At 30.3% G+C, this 22,577-nt stretch overlaps 1 protein-coding gene across 1 annotated transcript in view; it reads left to right on the forward strand.

Moving 5' to 3' along the window:
- Window positions 1–22,577, forward strand: part of LOC147068122 (uncharacterized) — a 144,350-nt gene that overhangs the window by 76,981 nt on the left and 44,792 nt on the right. The window contains exon 3 of the mRNA XM_085952306.1: window positions 6,604–6,739. Within this exon, the coding sequence (XP_085808432.1) occupies window positions 6,604–6,739 (136 nt within the window). The remainder of the gene's footprint in view (window positions 1–6,603; window positions 6,740–22,577) is intronic.

Raw genomic sequence — 22,577 nt, forward strand, 5'->3', positions numbered from 1 at the left:
AGCGACCGTCCTTTACGCCATCTTGCGCTTGCGTACCCCTATATGCCCCGCGCAGTTATACCATGCAGACTAGCTTCTACATTTCAAAAGGTCAGTCAAATGATGCGTTTGGTGATTCATGGATTAAATCTCTTTGTGTTCATGGCACCATCTACACTGGCTTCTTCTATAAATCGAGAATTCTGCCACTGCCGATGTTCGGCTTGGGCAGTGTGCGCAAGTGTGTACCAGACATTAGAATTTTGTAAAACTGCATTACCTATACTATATATAATCTTCTGAAGAAGGTCACTACTTTTTTAATATAACTAATTACGTATATACGAATATCATTACGTACTCTGTCTTCAATAGTAAGTAGATATGAAATAATAATATTATATTATCATAAATAAATTATATCAGCTATTTTTTAAACAATTATAAGGTATAAGCATTCAAAATTATTTGCGTACAATACCCATATAAGTAGAGGATATAATGAATTTGTCTGGCCAGAACATTTTCCATTGTTCCATAGTTGAAAATCCCTATGAACTTTTGGATACGGTTATTGTTATATTATGCCACCTAATAGGTATAGCTTCTCATAACAAACAACAACTATGATAATGCGCGCCCTAGAACAAAATATAATTCATATAATGGAAAAAGGTTGGAAAATACTGGTACTTATATGTGTACCTAGGTATTAGAATAACATTTCTTTAGTTATTTATAATATTATAAGTACGTCGTTTTAATGTTAGGTTATGGATGATGTGTATATTCAAATAATTTAAATATATAATCAAAATCTGAGAAGAAAAGTCTAGACCCAGAGGCGCTAAATAAAATGAGGTATTTTTTGCGAAAATCGTAAATAATATCTCCATTCAATGAAGTATTTGAGAGTACTTAAATCAGAATTGTCAATTTCGTTGAACATTTTTTTTATTCTTTCAAGAAATAAAATATATTTTTGTTCAAAAGCGCTAAAAGCTATTAAAATATCAAGCTTTGTGGTTGGTACAACAAAATAAAACCTCTGAAATATACCAATTAGAAAAAAGATCTTAAAAAAGATGATCGAGAAAGATTCGAATTCATAAGTGCATTGACGTTTTTTATATATTTAGTTTTCATCTGACGTCATATATTCTGTAATCATGTACGTAATATTATTATAATAACATTGATTAATAAATTACGAAATATTATTTTATTATCTTTCCATTCGATGAATTTGAAATCTTGGTTTACGTAATTATTAGGATTAGTCTCATGATTGATAGATGGATCATTAGCATATATAACAAGATTACTCACCCAGTCAGTGAAAAATTATGGGAAGATAATAATATGAAGCGCCTAGTTTCAAAAGCCCCTTAAACGATTTTAGGTAGTTCTGAGAAAAATGAGAAAAACGATTTTAGGTAGTTTTGAGAAAAATGAGAAAAAATCATATCTATTAAATCTGTGAACTTAATGTTTTTTTTTAATTTGTTACATTCTAAAGAGAATTTTGGCTTTCCATTTTAGGGGTATTTGAAATTTACCCCAATTTTTGATCATACGTATTGATGGTTTTTGGCGTTTTTTTAAGTTCAATCTTTGGCCATCATATAGGTAACAAAAATATCCATCTAAATACATATCTTACTCAAAAATTTTCAAAAACCGTTTTGACGTAAAAAACGTAGGGGCTTTTGAAACTAGGCGCTTTATATGTAGGTTTCTGAAATTTATCAAAAATATTCATTTACTTAAATAATAATCAAAAATATTACTTCAATATTGTGTAAATTTATTTATTTAAAAAATACACACTGGGAACATAATAAATTATTAATTCAAGACGATCACAACATGACATTTAGAATAAAAAGTACAAGTAAATAACTAGAGAAAAAAACAAGGTAGAGAAAAAGAACAAAGCAAAAAATAGCTTTATAGAAAAAAATACAACAAAAAAAAATATTTATTAAATTCCTAATATAAAAATATTCCTAATATAAAAATATTCCTAGAAATTTTGTATTTTATGTATCCACTTAATAATTAATGTAACAATATTTATTATATGACTGGATTTGTCAGTTTTAGACGATATTATGTAAGTGATCTTAATAAAGTCTTGCTACCTAATAATTGAACCTTAATATTAGTCGAGTCTATTATTATATAGGTCGATGTTAGCTTATTTCCGCAAATAGTTTCAATTTGCAGCAATTTATAAGTGCCTGTTTGTTTCTTCGAACAAACTCCGGAATGCATTTCGGTCATTATTTGTTACGGCCATTAAAAAGTTATGTAATTACAGTAAGCACTCTTGAGGGAGACTTTGAATTATTTGGCTAGTGAAGAGCTTTCAAACCTTTACACTCTATTCCTCTTGAAGTATAATATTAAGTTATGTAAGGTATTTACAACTAATAATATAGTAAACAAGTAAAGCATACCAACGGTATAGACGATATCATTAAAATTCACAATTCGTTAATTCTTGAAATGCCTACTTTATATATTAAACAGCGTGGAACGACACTTTAAGTGTATAATAAATTATCGTTTCAAAGCGTTAACTACGTAAATATTTTAGCCCTTAAACTCTTTTCTTCATAAATAAGAAAACGTACCTATACGTTCAGTGGCGTACGGTACCTTTTTGAGATTGGACAGGATCTTCATTATAAGTGGGTGTATGAGTATCTAAACAAAACTATCGAAATTTATGTATACGTATTATATTTTAGAAAATAATAGTGTTATTTCTTACTATCGATATATTTATTTATAAAAAAAAAACCAATCCGATGTTTAAATCTCTAAAGATATAACGCTATAATATTCAACCGTGCCCATAGTTAAGTTATGATTTTTACTGTAAGCGTTGATCATACAGTATCTTGATGAAATTATATATAAAGATAATTTGATAAAAGAGTTGACATTATGCCAAGACGGAAAAGTTATCGAAATAACAAAATAAAAATTACAGACTGAAGAAGTAGAATCATTGAAATATTTTTTTTCAATTCAATAAGATAAAATAATAATGGTGGTATGCACACTCCTATATCCGCATTCCTCTACTTCCACCACACTTCACTACTCCACTGATGCTATTTTATCACTTTATCTATTCGTGATGAATTGTTGCAAGTGCGTTATTTTTGAGAAGTTTTATTTGAACTTTTTGAGATATCAAAATCAGATTTTACTCAATTAGCATTATCAATGTTGTCAATAAGTTAATTAGTTTTTGAGTTATAATAAAATAAACATAATATTATACAGATTCGAGTATGCTTGATTCCAAGAAGCGAGAACTTGTTATAACAAATTCAACGTAAATTTATATCTGAATAAATTATTGACATAGCTCATAATTTAATAATGAATAGTTTTGAGGGTATCTGGGCGAGTATTTTGCGCAAGAATGTAGCGGAATAATAGAGGCGGGGGTAGTGCTGCACCCCACGGCAAGGGTTGTGGAGTTGTGGAGTGTAGTGCAGTCGTGCGGCGTATGCAGATGGCAGTACGTGTTCAATTTCCCTCCAATGCACGTGCAACTCGACTTACAATGCCATACATTGGATGAGAGATAGATCTTTTCCATCCATGGAGGAGAAAATGTGTTAAAAGTAAACTATGTTGGAGCGTTAGCCGTAACGTGGTACCTAAAGTTGTCGCATCTCTTACGTCGGTGTTTAATGGCTCATTTCCTTTGGTGCTAAGACAATGTAGAATTAATGTACTAAAACGTTTAGGGGTAGTAATGAGAGGTATTAATGAAAAAAGACTGTATATAACAATTTTTTTACAAGGAATAATATACATATTGTAATAGTGCTATCAAATGAAACAATATAACATTATACTTTAAAGCATACTTAAATAAGATATTGAATATTAAAAATCAGATTTTGGAATTAAAATTTAAAAAAATCTGATCTGTAGTCCATTGTATTCACATCTACTATTTTATAATATTATATAATACGTAATTAAATTACATTACCCAATTATAATAAAACAAAGGTTTGCACTAGGTACACTTACTTGTCAGGAGATCATGAGATTTCAAAAAATATCTTATTGACAATTAACTGTTCTATAATAAAGGTAATGTGTAAATAATAGTATATTTTGTATATGTTATAATAGCATTATTTACTATCACTGTCATAAATGCCACAACCTAACAGAATATTTAGCCGGTAGTGAAGCAATGAACAAAGAAAGCGCCCTTGTCTGTAACGAGGACTTATTCACAATCATTTTTTTTAGAATTATTAATATGTCCTTGCTTTTTCGTACAAGGTGGTTGTTAGTAATTTTAAACAATCAGAAACACCCAAGCTTTGAGAAAAATACAAAAATATTGTGCTGTGACCGGGATCGAACCCAAAACTCTCGGGTGGAAGGCAAGCGCCTTACGCACTGCACCACGAGAGGCGCCTTATTTACAATCATTGTTTTATATTTTAAAAATATAATATAATATAAAATAAAATATCGGTTATTATTAAGATAGCTTTTGCTTGGAAGCTTTCAACATTTTATAAATTCTTCGTCTCCATAAACTTAACTACTAACTGGCCAAGGATTACTAACTGAGAATACTGAGATATAGGTAAACCATTATACATCACTACGGTAGCGGAAAAAATACTTGCAGTTGTAATGATATTGTTTCCTAGCATTGAAACAGGCATTATAATAAACAATTCCAATATACCTACCCGTGAAACGAATATGGAGCCACTATAGAATGATTTACTTATATGGGGCTATGGATTTGTAACCCATATATGAAAACAAATGATTGTGATGGAAAATTAATTTATATAATAAATAAATTCATGAATCTTGAGTTTGAATCAAAACTCTGGTAAATTCACATGTTGTTTTTCAATGCGTATTTGATCTCATAGAAGAGACGTAATAATATATTGAGTAAGTGTTAACATCAATTTATTTTTCGTAAAAAAATATAGCAAAAACCTCTTCATGATACGGCTAATATCTATACATATTGAAGTGTACAGCCAATTAAAATATAAATAAGAAATTAATAATTATTTATATTCCATGAAGTATGTGTATAAAATAATAATTATAGCTATGTTCTCCCACTATTTATAGGTTTTTAATTATTTGATAAATTTTTCAAGAATAATATTTAACTTGGTATTGATAAGAAGGAAAATGGCAACATGGAATAATAAAATTTATGGATAATAGAACACAGTGTCGCATAGTTAAAGTTAACTATCCAATAATCTTTATACCCATGAATAGTTTCATCTTGTTATGCTACATTTGATGCAAATGCATTCTGCGCCCCGTACACATCAATAAGTAATTTCAAACACAGCGTGCTAGAAACGTCAATTCCCGATAGCGACATGCTCAATGTATCGTGGAATCTTTAATGCGGATTAATTTAGTGAATAACACCACCAAAGCGTATGAAATAAAATTCTCGATTCGCTTTTGCGCGGGAAATTTTTCAACTGGAGACAGAATGTTTCCAATAATGAAAATGATAGGCAATTGTGTCGGATGGCTGGCGTAGAAATCTACATTTTAGTATTTACATAATATATTTAGTACGTCACATGTGTATTATTGTGTCTCAATAATAATATTATTATATATTATACAACATTGTGGTTTCATTATTTAATATAAAATTAACATAATATTGTAACTAAAACAATTTATAAACACGTAGTAAACCACATATTATACAGTTTGGGGCAGTCATATTGAATAAAGTATTATAGATTATAGTTTTAATTTTAGTTTAATACGTAAGGCACTGGACTATTTTCCGGGGGCTTTGCATTTGATTCCGGTGAGGTCACGATACATATTATATGTGATGCAATTAAAGCCGGGCTGTTTCTGTTTCACTGCTACCATCACACTACTGTCATTGAACCTCATTGGCTGTTGTAGTGTTAAGACAGAAATATGAAGTAGCCATTTTTCCAATCCATTGAGTTTTTGCACTGATTTAATCAAATATTATAAAAAAAAGCATTAATGTTTTCCCAGTCACATATCGAATACACAACCAACGACTTCAGAGACGCTATTGTAGGTGCAATAAAATATTGTCGAAAACGCAATATATTAAAAAAATAATTACAAAATATTATAATATAAAAAATAGTTTGAAGTGAAATAATGTTGCCTAGAGTTAAATTATAAATATTTGTTTTATTTGTAAGCAATAAATATTTATTAGGTATATTAATTATTTAAACTGTCATTTTCTGACAATAATCTGACATATAGACCGTGAACAATATTTGCTAACTCAGATTTTTAATGACATCCGGCAGCTGTTTTTGAAATACGTATCACATGCAAAAAAATCTATCATAACTTATAAAATAATTAAAAGAAATGCTATTTAATGGAAATATCTCATAAGCGCTAAATTATATGAGATAAAAAGAAAGTTTTTTATCCGACCTGTAAAATCTAGTTTTTTTTAATTTATTGTTCATGGTCGATTTCATTCCCGACATTCACATTTATGTCAGCTTTTAATATAAACGAAGGTAGCTAACCGGCATTGTCTCTAATGTTTTTTTTTTGCTATAGGTGAGCAGATCCGGTCCTCTGGTGGTGGTCCTTCGAGCCGTCCCTGCTTTTTTATCTGGTCGATACCGCTGTGAAGTTTCTGCGGATGCTCCATCATTCCACACGGCAATGAAAACCAGCTATATGCATGTCGTTGGTAAGTTATTAAATAATTAATGTATTAGTTGATCACTTAACCTTTGCACGTCCTAAATGACATGCAACTGCATATAGTACGTGCGCTATAATTTAAAACAATAGAATTAATTAGGATGCACTCATATAAACTTTTATGATTGCTTAAGGGGGGACATGCTCGTCGAAGGTCAAAATTGAGTTTTTATTGTATTTTCAAACCATGATCCTGGACACTCCTTAAACGTTGTAGATAATCTATTTATATATTTTTGAAGCCTTATTATCCTTTATAGTTATTTTAAACATTTGATGACTGCATGAAGTATTTTTGTTACATAAAATAGTATTCTTTTAAACCTCTCGCTCTAATGTTTTAGAATATAGTCATATTTCGGTACATAACTGTGCAGTGGCGTTAAGATTTTTTACGTTTATTAATTTTTAAACGCATTTATAAAACCATTAGTATAATTTATTATGAGATAATTTTTGTAAAATATTCACGATAAAAAATTATTTTGATAATCTCTGTGATCCCAAATTTTACAAGATTTAGGCATTTTATTATTCAAAAATCGGCAAGATTAACACATTTTAAGATGATTCTAAAGATATTTATTATAAGCTATGTTTTTGACCATTCAAGTGTGATAAACATCTTATGAATAATGATTGCTTTTTAATAATTATTGACCTAAGAATAAGGTAGTGTTTTTTTGAAATACGCCATTTCTTTTGTCATTCCCTAGTGGTTAAGCTACAACATACGGCCGTAGCCATAAAATGACAAACTATAATTAAAGTAGGGAGTAAAATTATGTTAACGCGCGTGTTTGAACATGTACCTAACCGATTTTTTTTTTTATTTTTTTTTAAACGGTACATGTTCAAACACGCGCGTCAATATCATTCTACTCCCTACTTCAATTATAGTTTGTCAATTTATGGCTACGGCCGTATGTTGTAGCTTAACCACTGGGGAATGACAAAAGAAATGGCGTATTTCAAAAAAACACTACCTTATTCTTAGGTCAATAATTATTATAAAGCAATCATTATTCATAAGATGTTTATCACACTTAAATGGTCAAAAACATAGTTTATAATAAATATCTTTAGAATCATCTTCAAATGTGTTAATCTTGCCGATTTTTTGAATAATAAAATGCCTATTTCTTGTCAAATTTGGGATCACAGAGATTATCAATATAATTTTTTATCGTGAATATTTTACAAAAATTATCTCGTAATAAATTATGCTAATGGTTTTATAAATGCGTTTTAAAATTATTAATGTAAAAAAGCTTAACACCACTGCACAGTTATGTACCGAAATATGACTATATTCTAAAACATTAGAGCGAGAGGTTTAAAAGAATACTATTTTATGTAACAAAAATACTTCATGCAGTCATCAAATGTTTAAAATAACTATAAAGGATAATAAGGCTTCAAAATTATATAAATAGATCATCTACAACGTTTAAGGAGTGTCCAGAATCATGGTTTGAAAATACAATAAAAACTCAATTTTGACCTTCGACGAGCATGTCCCCCCTTAAGCGATATAATTATTAGGGACGTCATACCAAAAGAAAAAGTATTGAATGAGTGCCGAGCCGCACCGGGCGACTCTGGTCTCGAGACCAGTCGCCGAGACTAGACCGATGCATGCAGTTATATGGACCATGCCACACCTGGGGCCTTATATTAGAACTTGCGAGTCGTGTGGTCGAAAACTGTGCGGTATGACAAGTTAGTATCGCCTGTTTCATACCGTATACCATAATACCTATTTTTGAAGCCACTCGCTACGGACTATTTTAACTCGCGAGTGACCAGTTGGCAACATCGCCAAAACCGAGAAAATTGATGTCTATGGTACGAGATGAAACGTCAAAAATGAAATGTCAAACGAAATCATTATTTTTGTTGGTTATGTTTGTGTATAATTCCTATAATATTCGATTGATTTAGTATAATATGATATAGATATATGTACGTAGAATATAACCTTACATAAATGCGAAACCATATAATATTATTACACTGTAAAACAAGATTTAACCAAATAAACACAGTGTCTTCAATAACATTTATTTTTATGTAGGTATTCATTACAAATCATTATAAAACATTAACAAATTAATTGAACTCAAGATAACAGAGTATTAAGTAACATTGTGAATAATATAATAATTTGGCATCTTTATTGTTTATAAATTGGTAATTGCCGTGTTCTTTCCGTGAGCGAACTCATTCATTTTGACGTTTTGTTTTCAAGGTCACTGTCACATACGAAACGAAATATCAAAATAAACATGGAAATAGGTACATGAATTCACGTCCTTCGTCGTGCAAAAGTAGCAAAAGAAAGGAGAGGTTATGTCCGTCTCAACATTAATTCTCTATGGATATAATATTATAAACGTCATAATGTGTCAAAATATAACATACATCTTCTAATCCACCCATACAACCATATTCATTTTTTTGCATTGTAAATTCTTCACTCTTGTAGATAGTAACATTAAACTTACGATAATATACTATGGCGTGAGAATTTGTAAAATATATCTCACAAGCTCTTTGTTTAACCGGAAATCACGTATAAATAGTGCATCACTGAGTGAAAAAGTATTTTGACATAAATTATATGTAATATATATATGTAATATAAGTCATATAGCATAATTATTTGATCTGTTTCGCGGATGATTACGTGATCCTAAAAGTGCAGCAAAAGTAACTATTTATGGGATTGACATATTTTACAATAATTGGGTGAACGATACAAATATATAGCAATGCTTTGTCGAAATCTAAAATAATAACATGTAGGTAATTATTCTCGCGAGCCCAATAATAAAACAATATCTTTTCGCAGCCTAGCCTTTCACTTTTATTTGACAGTTCAAAACTAAACTACGTTATCGGCGCGAGATATCAGTGCGCATGCTCACAGACTCAAGTCGTATGGGCGACTATGGTCACGAGTGCCCTTTGGTATGGGCAATAATGTCGATACGGATTATGACTAATTCAGGTAGTGATAAGTTTCGACATGCCATATTTCGATAACCTACGTCACGTTTGCGAATAACTACGATGTTTCATACGACTCGTAAGTTTTAACATAAGGCCCTGGTCGCCCAGTAGTCGCGGAAGCAATAAAGTCGGGCGATCAGTAAAATCTCGTTCTTGCGCTCAGTCGCCCGGTGTGGCTCGGCTCTGAGAGTATCGGAGTATTGGTATTTGCAATTAACGGTATCAAATGATGCTTGTCCGTGACGGATTTATTCATTAAACAAAATGCAAAATCTGATTCACTATCGAAGTGTCGATAATTTTTTAACGTCTCTAATAATAATGCTTATAATGTTATGGAATCAACATGTGTGTTTTGTAAGTATGTCATCTTTCGAAAAGAACTGTAGAACCTTGATTATTTGGACAAACTTGGACAGACGATTGCATTGTTTGAATAATTATTATTATTAGGTATATAAATATTTGAAATTGTATATTTTTATTATACACGAGACTGATGATACAACAAGCTTCTATTGTACTGCAAAGTGAAATGCTTCTTATTAGATTAAAAAATATATTAAATATCAAGTTAGATTAATTACCCATAACGTGGGTTTCTGAAGGGTAAAGGATATTTTTATAGACATGTTTGACGAGGAATAATTGTCAGCCATTCGCTTAACTTATTGGGTCCTCTTGCACTGGGTCTATTACACATTTGAAAAAAACAACACACGTTGTTTGCCAATATAAAGCCGCTCATTTCACCGTGGATGCACTGTCAAAATATTATTACACACTAATTAATAAACATCGGGACCGATGAAGTTCTTTTGGCAGGATATTTAAAAAAATATATTGTCAAATCTCTGTTGAGAATATCTTCCTAAGCAAGCGAAACCAGTCCTATTATGTATTTAAATATATATGAAAGAGGTGATTATTGTCAATAATACAATGCCTTAACAACCAATTACATAAAACACTTACTTTAGCTAAAATAGACTGGCAATAATGTAATATTATATATATATATATATACATATTATATTCATTATAATATGTAAATTTCAATAAAATAACAAATAATATAACCTTATTTTACGTACATTATAACCTTATTTCGTATAGAATAATAAAGTTTATGAGAAAATAATTCTAATATTTAGTTGACTTAATAATTGTTAAATGGGTGTGTATTGAATACACATTTGTGAAGACTACATTATTCATATTATGTGATTTGCTATCGAACTGCTTTTTGTATTGTTAAAACATCAAAATTCTACTACGGTTTGATATTTCATAATAAAATACTATACTTATTATTATTATTATTCTCTACGTAATTTGTTTTCTGTTGAAGCATACACGATACTAAGTTCTAATAATATGTAGCAATATTTTGTAATATTTAAAAAAATGTATTTTGTTTATTTAAATTTTATGTAGTTTATTGTTTCTGAAAAGTAATACACGAAGCTTAACTTGCATTCGTTTTGATGCGAACATTGCAAAAGATGTGCTCCAATAAAATAATTTATGAAATATCAGTCCCGGCACGGAAACTGAAAATTGAACTGCTAGAAATTGAATCAACGTTCTTTGATCTTTTGCTAGATGCATAATAACCAGTTTCTTGACTGTGATCGACACGTGACCTGAATGATAGCGTCTTATTGACTTTGCTCATGCCTGCCAAAGGAAGCTGCAGATGACAACATTTGACAAAATTATGACATCCAATATTTTAGTATTACTTAAATAATGTTCAAAAAATCGAATATGACATCGCTAGTAGGAACTCACTTAAGAATACGATTTTATTTTACGGTTTTTTCAGTCTTTTAAAATAAACTGATACTCTTGTATTATTCGTGTTATATCTACATTTGATAGAATTCTCTATAGTTGATGTTTTAGTAAAACAGTTAAATAACTACCTAAGTAATAATTATTATTGAAATTTTATGAAAACTAAAGTTTTGATATAATATTATGTGCGTATTTATTATATTAATACTGCAGTCCAATATGTTTTGGTCGTCTTTAAAAACTCTCTTCTATCTACCACCATGTATTGCCTCAGGGATGCTGTGTCTCTTTCTATACAATTGAACGCCCAATGTCTAGGTTTCTTGACCCTCCTTTTCCTTTCTGATATATTGAAGAGGAGTCTTACATAATATATTAAACATAGCCTGCTTAATGGAGTCGTCCCACTTTAACATGTGAAACGAAGAAGGGATCAGTATACAATGCGTTTAGTTCGTGGTTGTACCTTCCTTGACATGTCCTCGCATACGGCTTCAAAAACCCTACTCAGTATCTTAATTTAAGATATCGACCATATTATCAGTTTTTTTTTGTTATTTGCATTCTACAGTTAAATAATATTATCACTTCAATATATATTTATATTTAAATACAGTATCTACAAACTTAATTATTAATAATTAAACTTTTAATTATAAGGTAAATAATCATTTTGTTTTCTTTTATTGTGTTTACTCTCAATTCATGGTGGAACTGCATTGTATTATTGCTTAATTTAATAAAGAGCGTTTTATTAAATTATACAATAATAATCATTTAGATAATAAATAATAATTTGCTAGCATAGTTGTTTAATATTAACATTCTATTATTGAACTAATATAATAATATGGTGGCAGTGGCAGAATCCAACACAAAAACAATATACACACACACAATGTCTCTTGGTGTATTTGTTATTAGTAATATTGTTAATTTTAATTCTGTTTCAACAACACAAACATATAACCCTCCAAACAAACCCTCCCCGCACCACACTCGGTCTTAATCGAGCGTATCATCATCAGTTGTTTACGCCTGGGAATATCTCAGGAGCAGAGAACGACTGAGATCGCTACGCTCTCAAGTGAACTTTGATTGAGATTACAGAAAGACGAAATTTAATAAAATGTGCCATTAGAGAAAGGCATAACAGACATAAATGAATTTAATGATATATAAGATACAAAAAAAAAAACTAAACTAAAACAATACGGATAAACAAAACAATGTGAGGAGATCTTCACGTCCGCAATAAGACGCCGCAATTTTTTTAAATGCAATGTTTCAACAATATGATTGTATGTTATTATTGTTTGCAATATTTCCTGCCAAAACCGTGAGATGTGAGTACCAATACATTGGGTTCCATTAATGGCGGCATTGATTGAGTGAAATTGGATGAATAATATGTCAAAGCTGCTTTGAAAACCTTTAGACACCGCCATATTGGTATGACAATACGTTTTCGCATTTATGCTAACCGTTGAAAATTTAAATTCGTCTCGCTCATCGGTGAGCCGATTACTCAAACATTACTAATATTATACTTGCAGTTGTTTACGCCTGGGAATATCTCAGGAGCAGAGAACGACTGAAATCGCTACGCTCTCAAGTGAACTTTGATTGAGATTACAGAAAGACGAAATTTAATAAAATGTGCCATTAGAGAAAGGCATAACAGACATAAATGAATTTAATGATATATAAGATACAAAAAAAAAAACAAAACTAAAACAATACGGACAAACAAAACAATGTGAAGAGATCTTCACGTCCGCAATACGACGCCGCAATTTTTTTTAAATGCAATGTTTCAACAATAGGATTATATGTTATTATTGTTTGCAATATTTCCTGCCAAACCCGCGAGATGTGAGTACCAATACATTGGGTTCCATTAATGGCGGCATTGATTGAGTGAAATTGGATGAATAATATGTCAAAGCTGCTTTTGAAAACCTTTAGATACCGCCATATTGGTATGACAATACGTTTTCGCATTTATGCTAACCGTTGAAAATTTAAATTCGTCTCGCTCATCGGTGAGCCGATTACTCAAACATTACTAATATTGTACTTGCAAGAAATCGCTATAAGTTTTAATTTACTTTGATCTATTTAATTCCTAAATCGAATTTGAATGTTAATTTTATCGAATGTTGTAGTAGTTGATTGAAATAGATTTTAGATACAAAAATATCTAAAATGACATTTTCACTTATTATATTCCATATTTTTATTTGCAACCGGAAATGATTTAATTTTGATGTGGTGTTTTTAATTAAATACTGTTTTAACAGATTAAATATCTTAGGATACTAACACAATGTTAGCAAACTTTGAATCAATATTGATGCCTTGACTAGCTTAACTATCCCCTACGTTCAACGAGCCCGCAAATAAGATAATATTATTATGGACCCTTTTCTGGGAGCTGTGTGACCGAGCCACTTTTGGCTGAAATAGGCTGCATCGACAAACAACCAAGCGGCCGTTAACAAAATTAATACTATTCTAATTTAATAGATTGAATAAAACTATACCTTCTCATTAATATGGCATGAAGTGATAAATTCTTCAATCTACCTTGTTAATTAAATCATCATATTAGTCGGTATGGTTTGGTGTTAAATAACTTGTCTAGCGATAATAGAAGGTTTTAGGTAAACAAAATGTATTTTTGTAATATATACATTCTTTAACAGCCCACGTGCGCCACGTAGGTCAAAATGGAGTTTTTATGGTATTTTCAGAGCATAATCCTGGACATTCATTAAACGTTATAGATAATCTATTTATATAATTTTGAAGCCTTATTATCGTTTATATTTATTTTAAATATTTGATGATGGCATAAAGTATTTTTATAACATAAAATAGAATTCTTTTAAACCTCTCGATCTAATGTTTTAGAATATAGTCATATTTCAGTACATCCATTTGCAGTGGTGTTAAGATTTTTTAGATTTATTAATTTTTAAACGCATTTATAAAACCATTAGTAAAATTAATATAGTGAAATATTTACGATAAAAAATTGTAAGTATTTTATAATCTCTGTCATTCCAAATTTGATAAGAATTAGGTATTTTATTATTCCAAAAATGGGCACGATTAACACATTTGAAGATAATTCTAAAAATACTGATTATAAGCTATATATTTGACTATTAAAATGTTATATAAATGTAATAATTATTGTAGTATTATGGTAGTATTTTTTTGAAATACGCCATTTCTATTGGCATTTCTCAGTGGTTAAGCTACAACATACGGCCTTAGCCATAAATTTACAAACGATAAAAATGAAGTAGGGAGTAAGATCATGTTAACGCGCGTGTTTGAACATATATCGAACCGAAAAAAATTGTTTTTTCAGGCTTATGCTCAGAAAATACCATAAAATCTCCATTTTGACCTACGTGGCGCATGTGGGCCCTTAAGCGCAAATAGTACGTGATCTATTTATACCGTAGTAATACTCACATAGTCGCAATCTCATTGCGCCAATCGTTTATACACTAATTTTAGTTTAGATATCTATGTTTTACACCGAATCTTTGACTGTAGCCCGCTGTCATATCGCCTATTCTTCTCTGAGTGAGGATCCTTTGTACAAACCCTCCCTCCAATGGTACGTACAATGTTTTCTTGAATATTACATCACAGAATTGCAAATTACTCATCCTCATAAGGACAATAAATCTTTTACCCATAGTGTGGCCAGATCGTAGTTTCAAAATAATTAAACTGGGCTCATTTCTGTTCAGAGTCAATGTCTATGTCTTAAACTTATCTTTATATTGAGGATAAAAATTTATTGTATGATGGTTATTCTATAAATTCAAATGTACTTGATTTCAGTAGCGAAGAGCGAATGGCGAAGGTAGGCTGTTAAGATCCGCCATAAATAGTGCACATTAAGCTTTGTTAGTTATACGTATTTGTTTTATTGAAGTAAGATTACAATTTACAGATGGTGTTAGTTAGTTTTTAAAAATTAATTAAACCTTACCTAAACCAAACCATAATAGTTTTGATATATTTTAGGCGATACGACAAAATTTTGCACACTTTTTCATTTTCATGGGATTGAGAATACAATATATTACCAACACATATTGTTGGTTCTTTTTTTAAATTCCTTAAGCCATGCCTAAACCAAACTATAATAGTTAATACATATTATTCTATCTATAAAATATTTAAAGTTATGTATGATTTAATGCATAATTTTAGATATTTTATAGATAAATGAGTCATTTTTGACTATTATCTATTATGGCTTGGTTTCGCAGGGTTTAATTGAATTTTAAGAACTAACCAACACCATATGAAAATTGTAGTCTTATTTAAATGAAAATAAAAACGAATGACTGACAAAATTTAGTGTGCACTATTTATGGCAGATCTTAACTGCCTACCTCTACCCTGCGTCACTGCTTAATTTATATATTCATAAGTAGATGAGTAACTATTATTGATATAGGTTGTTATTGTTTACGTAGATTGAAAAAAATATTGATAATTTTCTGTAAAACGCTTTTCATAATATCCTTTGTCATGTTAATCAGACGCCTGTGATATTCATTTATTTATATTATTATTTTATCAGATCCATAATGTAATTCTCATAAAAAGAATAATTCCACATTTCTTTGAATCGACAAAGAAGGAAACGAAAAGCTCATCCCAACGCCACGTAGATTGTATGGCAATCCCGACACAAACAAGTCCATAAAAGTTTTGTACTTGAATCGTTATACAATATTTATGGCCAGATACAAATTTGATTGAGTAAAATTTCATGTAAATTCGTCAACATAATGGAATAAATTTATTTTGCTGGAAAAACTAAGTATGCGGATTTTTTGAATTATTATGCAAAGTTTTGTTACTTTTTATTAACGCAAATTTTAGTGTTTTATCAATGGGTTTTTATACAATTTTATCGCGTAGAAATGTACAAAATATAAACAAAATATTCAATAGGAAATTCTGTTTGGGCGGAAGTAGATTTGACAAGCGTAACGTTGTTTTGAAAGTATGTAAAGTTTTTATTATGAAACTGCTTTCCGTTTTAGCATTGTTTTTAACCCTTTCTGGGTCGATCAATATCCGAAACTGGTAAACAAGAGCCGTTGTGCTCGTTGGTTGTTTGCTGCATTTGGAATATTATAATCTTAATATTTTCAGATTGGTATCCTAAAAGTTTATCGTACAAAAAGTTACATGTCACTGAAAATATATTATGCACACTTTGGGTTTAACGTCAACGAACACTCTTGCGAAGGAACAAATAATATGGTTACTTGATAATTTTTCATATACATTTGGATAGTTTAGGTTAAAGAGCGATGAATTATATTTCCACTTAAAAGTCACGATATTATCATCGAACATCGATATTATAGATCACGATCGCCGATTTCATTGTAGAACACCGATTGATAAAAGTCGATTTATGTAGGTAAGAACTATCATCAGAATTTCACTGTGCCTTTTTGTGAGTTTTTGACCACTTCTAAGTTTACTAAAAATGTTATCAGTTAACACGTTTCAGTGTGTTCAAAGGTAACTGAATATTATAACCCTTACTACGGTAACGCCTGGTAACAGGAAAAAAGCTTTATGAATCGATATTTCCGCCGAATCTCAGGGGTACACTGGTACCATTACAAATACTCGAGTTCGTGAGCAGACACGCAGGTTCTTGGTGATTGAGGTAATCATAAAGAGACGCTTCACGTGGCTGGGCCATGTGTTCCGGATGCCGCCAGAGTATGAAATGCTTTGTACCCTTGTGGCACAGCCTCTAGAGTTCCGTTACCGTGATCGGCCCTCCCGCACCCAGCAGCCGTGGTACAACACCGACCTACGCGCTGCAGGTCTAACATGGCTCGAGGCGCGTGAGTTGTCATTGGACCAAGGGAAGTGGCGCGAACTTCTGCTTCCCCTTTGCCCCAAGGCTGGGGCATGACAGGATGAAGTAGTAGTAGTAGTAGTAACGGGAAAAAAGCAAAATATTTGTGTTTGAGGGTTTTACGGTTGTTTGAACCCAAACAATTATTACGATAAATGATTTGTTGTCATATAAAGTATTTAGCTTAATATTTTTTGCAACATTTAGTAATTTATATGATAAAATATACGTAGGCTGCGCAGCCACTCTCCGTAGTTTAATTCTTCCTAAAGATAATTTATTTTGATCCTCCTCTCATCTTTAAGGAGTACTTACGAGAGAGGGGTCAATATAAGAGGAGAATATCAAAATTATCATTATTTATGTTTGAAACATTGTATTGTTGTAGGTAGGTACATTGTAATGTAATATTATCTGAATATGTAAGCTTAGTTTTTGTCATATTAATAATTTGGTCAATCGCATTATCATTGGAAAAGGTGGTCTGGGCTCAAAACCCAGCTTATAAATATAGTGTGGATATTCTTAATATTTTAAGGTTTATTTCTATAATAATCCCTATCTAGCTTCGGAATCTATAGGATACGTAGGTTTTGTAGGGTACAAATGCTTCGATTCGAGTGTGGACTATGAAAATTATTATTTTAGTTTTATTTAATGAATTCATTATTGATAGTCAAATCAAGGAATATTAAAAGTTATTTAAAATTTAATCACACATAAGATTATTCATTTTGTTTTATGAATCATTTTTACTGAAATGATTTTTAACATAAAAATATGCCGAAGATTGCAGATACAAATAATAATGATAACTGATTACAAACCTCATTTTCACAGCTTTCACTATTGAGAATCATAACACATTTTAAATTTCGTAGTTATAACCATTACCATTATCAAACCGTGCATATGCATAAATTAAGTTCAGGGAACATCAAATTTATGGGAACTGGCTTACCATACTGGGTGTTGTATAGCATGCTACGGATCTTGAGTGTGTATAAATATAGGATAAATAATTTAAAGAAGCGTTACAAATAAGTTATTCTAATTGTTTTGCCTGTATCATATTAATATGCGTTAAAGTTCGTCATGTACATTTAACGCAATTTCAATATTTGAGGGTTGTTGGTGCGCTTTGATTCACTAAAGCTTAATGACCTGACCATCATAGACTATCTATATATAGATTCAAAACAAAACTTATTAATCTGTCATGTGCTTAAAACCTAAGATGATAGAAAACTCTTAGCGTTCTTCACTTGGTAAAGCCAAAGATTAAAGGACCTGCCTCTTTCGGGTCGCCTCTTTATATTTTTGCTGACGATGAGTTTTTAAAATTTTAGAGTTACATAATATTATCTAAATGTACAACCAAATTATCCGAAACCAAACTTTTTACTCCACCGTGTAAAACCATATGTCATGATGAAAAACAAAAAAAAACTTTCATTCTAGTGCGAACGTCCCAGGAATGGCATAACAAAACTTTGATAGTGGGTACTGAATGGCGTACACAATGGAGTTCAAAATTACCAAGACTAATAATATTAAAAATTTTGCCGTAATGTTAAACGGACCCGCTATTATAACAATGAACGAGAATAGATGTATAAGTACAAAAGTTCATAAATGTTATTTTAAAAAAATTATAAGACTTCTCTAATGTATTTTGCAGGTCTTCTAAGTGGAGGCTACTTAGTTTGAAATTTTTTAGGCTTACACGTGAATATTTCATTAAATCACATAATATTCAATAAATGTAACAAAAATCATATTCGAGATAATATACCTAATACCGAGAATTTAAAAAATCATTTTATGATAGTTATAAACCAATCTTTTTGGCGGCCATCTTGAAATAATTATATTATCAATATGCTGGCTTCTAAAGCATACATGACCACAATCTTAGCATGACAATGTACATTTTCAGGGTCCAGGTCCAGGTTTCAGGGGATATGAAGTTAATTTACATACAAAATGCTATTTAACTAGTGTATTTGTGTATCATTTAGAATGATAATATTATATAATAAAATATTAACCAATGATTAGTTTTAAAAATTATACAATAATATGTAGGTACTAAATACATACAGAAGTTGAATTAAATACACTTATATTTTTTTCGTACAAGGTGGTTCAGCGGGTTAATTACATTGCTATGCAGTTAATTATGTTTCTCCATTTATGTCACTAATTTTCTTTATGGTCAGAGTTAAACTAAATTCACATTAAATACACATATTTTTTATATCAAAGTTGTCACTATCATGAAATTAGCATTTTATGGATGATGTTATTAATTGGCGTATTGTATTTTAAAACACCCGCAGTGTAATTATTTTAATTATAGAATTCTAGATTAGTTTATAGGTTTCCGGGGACATTATTTTAAAGCGAAGAGTATGTTAATCTATATATTATTTGAATAAGAAAACAGATACAAGTACGTACGAAATAAATGTCGCCAAATTGATAAACTGGCGATAAAGTCAGTTGGAAAGTGAATAGCTTTTGGGAAAATACCGACAAACAGTGATACTCAAGAGGCACAAAATGGCCGTAGACTCGATTTAAGCACCACTTTATCGATGAATTAAATTTGGCGAAAATGGCGAAAAGTCTGAAAAAATTAGAAGGTGCTGGAGGTGATCTTTACCCCAGAAGTAAATTGGCCCCGAATGCTGATGACTTCAATTACACGTACCGCGGATTACTATAAAACACATGCTGTGGAAATATTAAATTACCAGTCCTTCTAGTGTTTATAAAATCAGGAGTGGTTTTAGGTAAACTCTTGTGTGGGCGTAGTAGTAGAGCCTCCGCTGACAAGGAATTAAATTTAAAATAAACATAAAAGATTTATCAAAAATAATACTAATTTATTTAATTTACAACAAAAAATAAAATAGTTTACATTATTCGACGTAGCAGAGAAAATATGTTTATAGTTGTGTTTGTATTTGACTGAAAGTACATAGCATTTAGGAAGCTAGCTTCTTCACTTAAAAATTACATTATTCGTAATTAGAAAACTTTAAAAAAAAAATTGGGCTTATTGGCCAGGCGACCGGTTAACTATTTATTAAGTTTGATCCAAGTCATATTGCACTTGCCCTAAGCATTTTTCTATATTTTTTTCCAATGAATAACAGCTTGGCCCAGATATTCAAAGATAAAATTATTTCGAATATATAGAAGGATTTCGAATTATAAAAGAATGCAACGAGATTTTTCGTTTACTTAATTTTTAACCTTTTCAAAATATTACAAAATCAATAGGAATATTAAGAAATAGTATTTATGGGTAGGAAATTAATATTAATTATTACGAATTTTAGTTTTCATGTAATTTGCCGTAATATATAGAAATATAGTAAAGGTTTCTTTAATATATAAATATTATACTTAATATGTTTACCATGGACCCTTTCAACTGGTGCAGTAATTAAGTCATGCGACTAGTTACATCTACCGTTGCACGAAATGCATGTTGGATTTAATTAAAAGGACTAAATCCATCGGTAAATTTATGGTTTGTGTCTTTATATCGAAATTCAAAGGTCGTTGTAGTTGAGCTTGCTACGTGATCAGCATTACAAAGAATTTTGACAAAGTTTTGACAGAGACGATCTTTTTGTACTTCCCCACCTACCAAAGTTAATTATAATTTTCATTTTTTATGAATAAAGTATTAGCCCTCTCAGGTTGGCATTACTTTTTGACGTGTTTGTATATTAATCAAAAGAAACACAAAAAATGTCGGAGAGTACGAAGATGAATTTCAAAATTTTATGTGTTGTATTAAATTGGAGCTTTGCAATTTCTATCAGCGGCCCTATATTGTATTATAAAATGCTGAATTTTTAATAAGGATTAATAAATTATCATTTATTCATTCTAAAGAAATGTGATTTATGTTTAATAAAAGATATATCTACATACATATTATATAAACTACAACGTATCTATGTTTAGTCGTTCCTTGTAATTTTTATTTTTTATCATATAAAGATAAACTTTTGTTTCAAAACAATTAAATTTAGTGTTTTTTTGTTAAAATTTTAGTGCTGTCAGAATTATTTTAATTTGGACACACTATTGAAAGCCTAAATACAGTTATTTTGATATTAAAACGTGAAATTGTAAATGTTTTGTTAAGTAAGATAAATATTTATCGATTACAGAACTAATCTCGTGCGAAGTACTTCAGATTGTAGATTATTAAATTACTATTCAATTCATCTATTTGTAGAAAGGTAATACCTAATGACGTATTAAATGGAAAATTGTTTGAAAAAAACGTCATTATTCAAATTAATTGTATTACTACAAAAATATCAAAGCTGTATAAATGTCCTTTCAATATAACAATTCGTCACATAATGCAGAACAATCTTAAGTGGCATTTTCTACTTTTTTTCACTCACTGTTATAAGTTAAGTATGTAACTGTACATTTAAATAGTTTTACTCAGCAGAATTTTTGGAGTATCGACTGAAGAAAGGAAAAAAGGCGTAACCCTTAGTTTTTTTTCAAAATAGGTTTTATTGCATAGTAACGTTGTACACGACTAAATACACGTTGTGTAAAAGGATTTAAGCTGCAAATGCCGATTGTTTAGCTAGCTATTAAAAAAAAGAAGGACGTGACGTGGGAAAAACGACTTAACCATAATTTTTGTTATTTTTTTAAAAATTAACTCTGGATTTTAAATTTTTATTTTAACTTTGATCGAAAACCATATCAAAAACGTTTTTGTGCCTAATGTAAAATTTGATCTCTATGGATTACGCCCGTTTTTCCACAGTCGATATATAATTGATATATTTTGTTTTAAAAATATAAAAATATATATCATAGGTCTGAAGAGTTGATTAGTTTACTGTAAAACTATCATAGAGTAAAAATAGATGTACCCACTGATACGTTTGTAGGTATAAAACCTTGAGCCGACATATATTTATTATGATGATACGGTGTGGAACGGGTCCAATAATTGATTGTTGTAGCAGAGATCGTCGTTTATTTGAAAATTAATGATACAAACAGCTTAGGTATGAGTTTATAATAT

Source organism: Rhyacophila brunnea, unplaced genomic scaffold, assembly GCF_057557595.1.
Source record: "Rhyacophila brunnea isolate RB1 unplaced genomic scaffold, BYU_Rbru_1.0 scaffold_3, whole genome shotgun sequence".
NCBI classification, from domain to species: domain Eukaryota; kingdom Metazoa; phylum Arthropoda; class Insecta; order Trichoptera; family Rhyacophilidae; genus Rhyacophila; species Rhyacophila brunnea.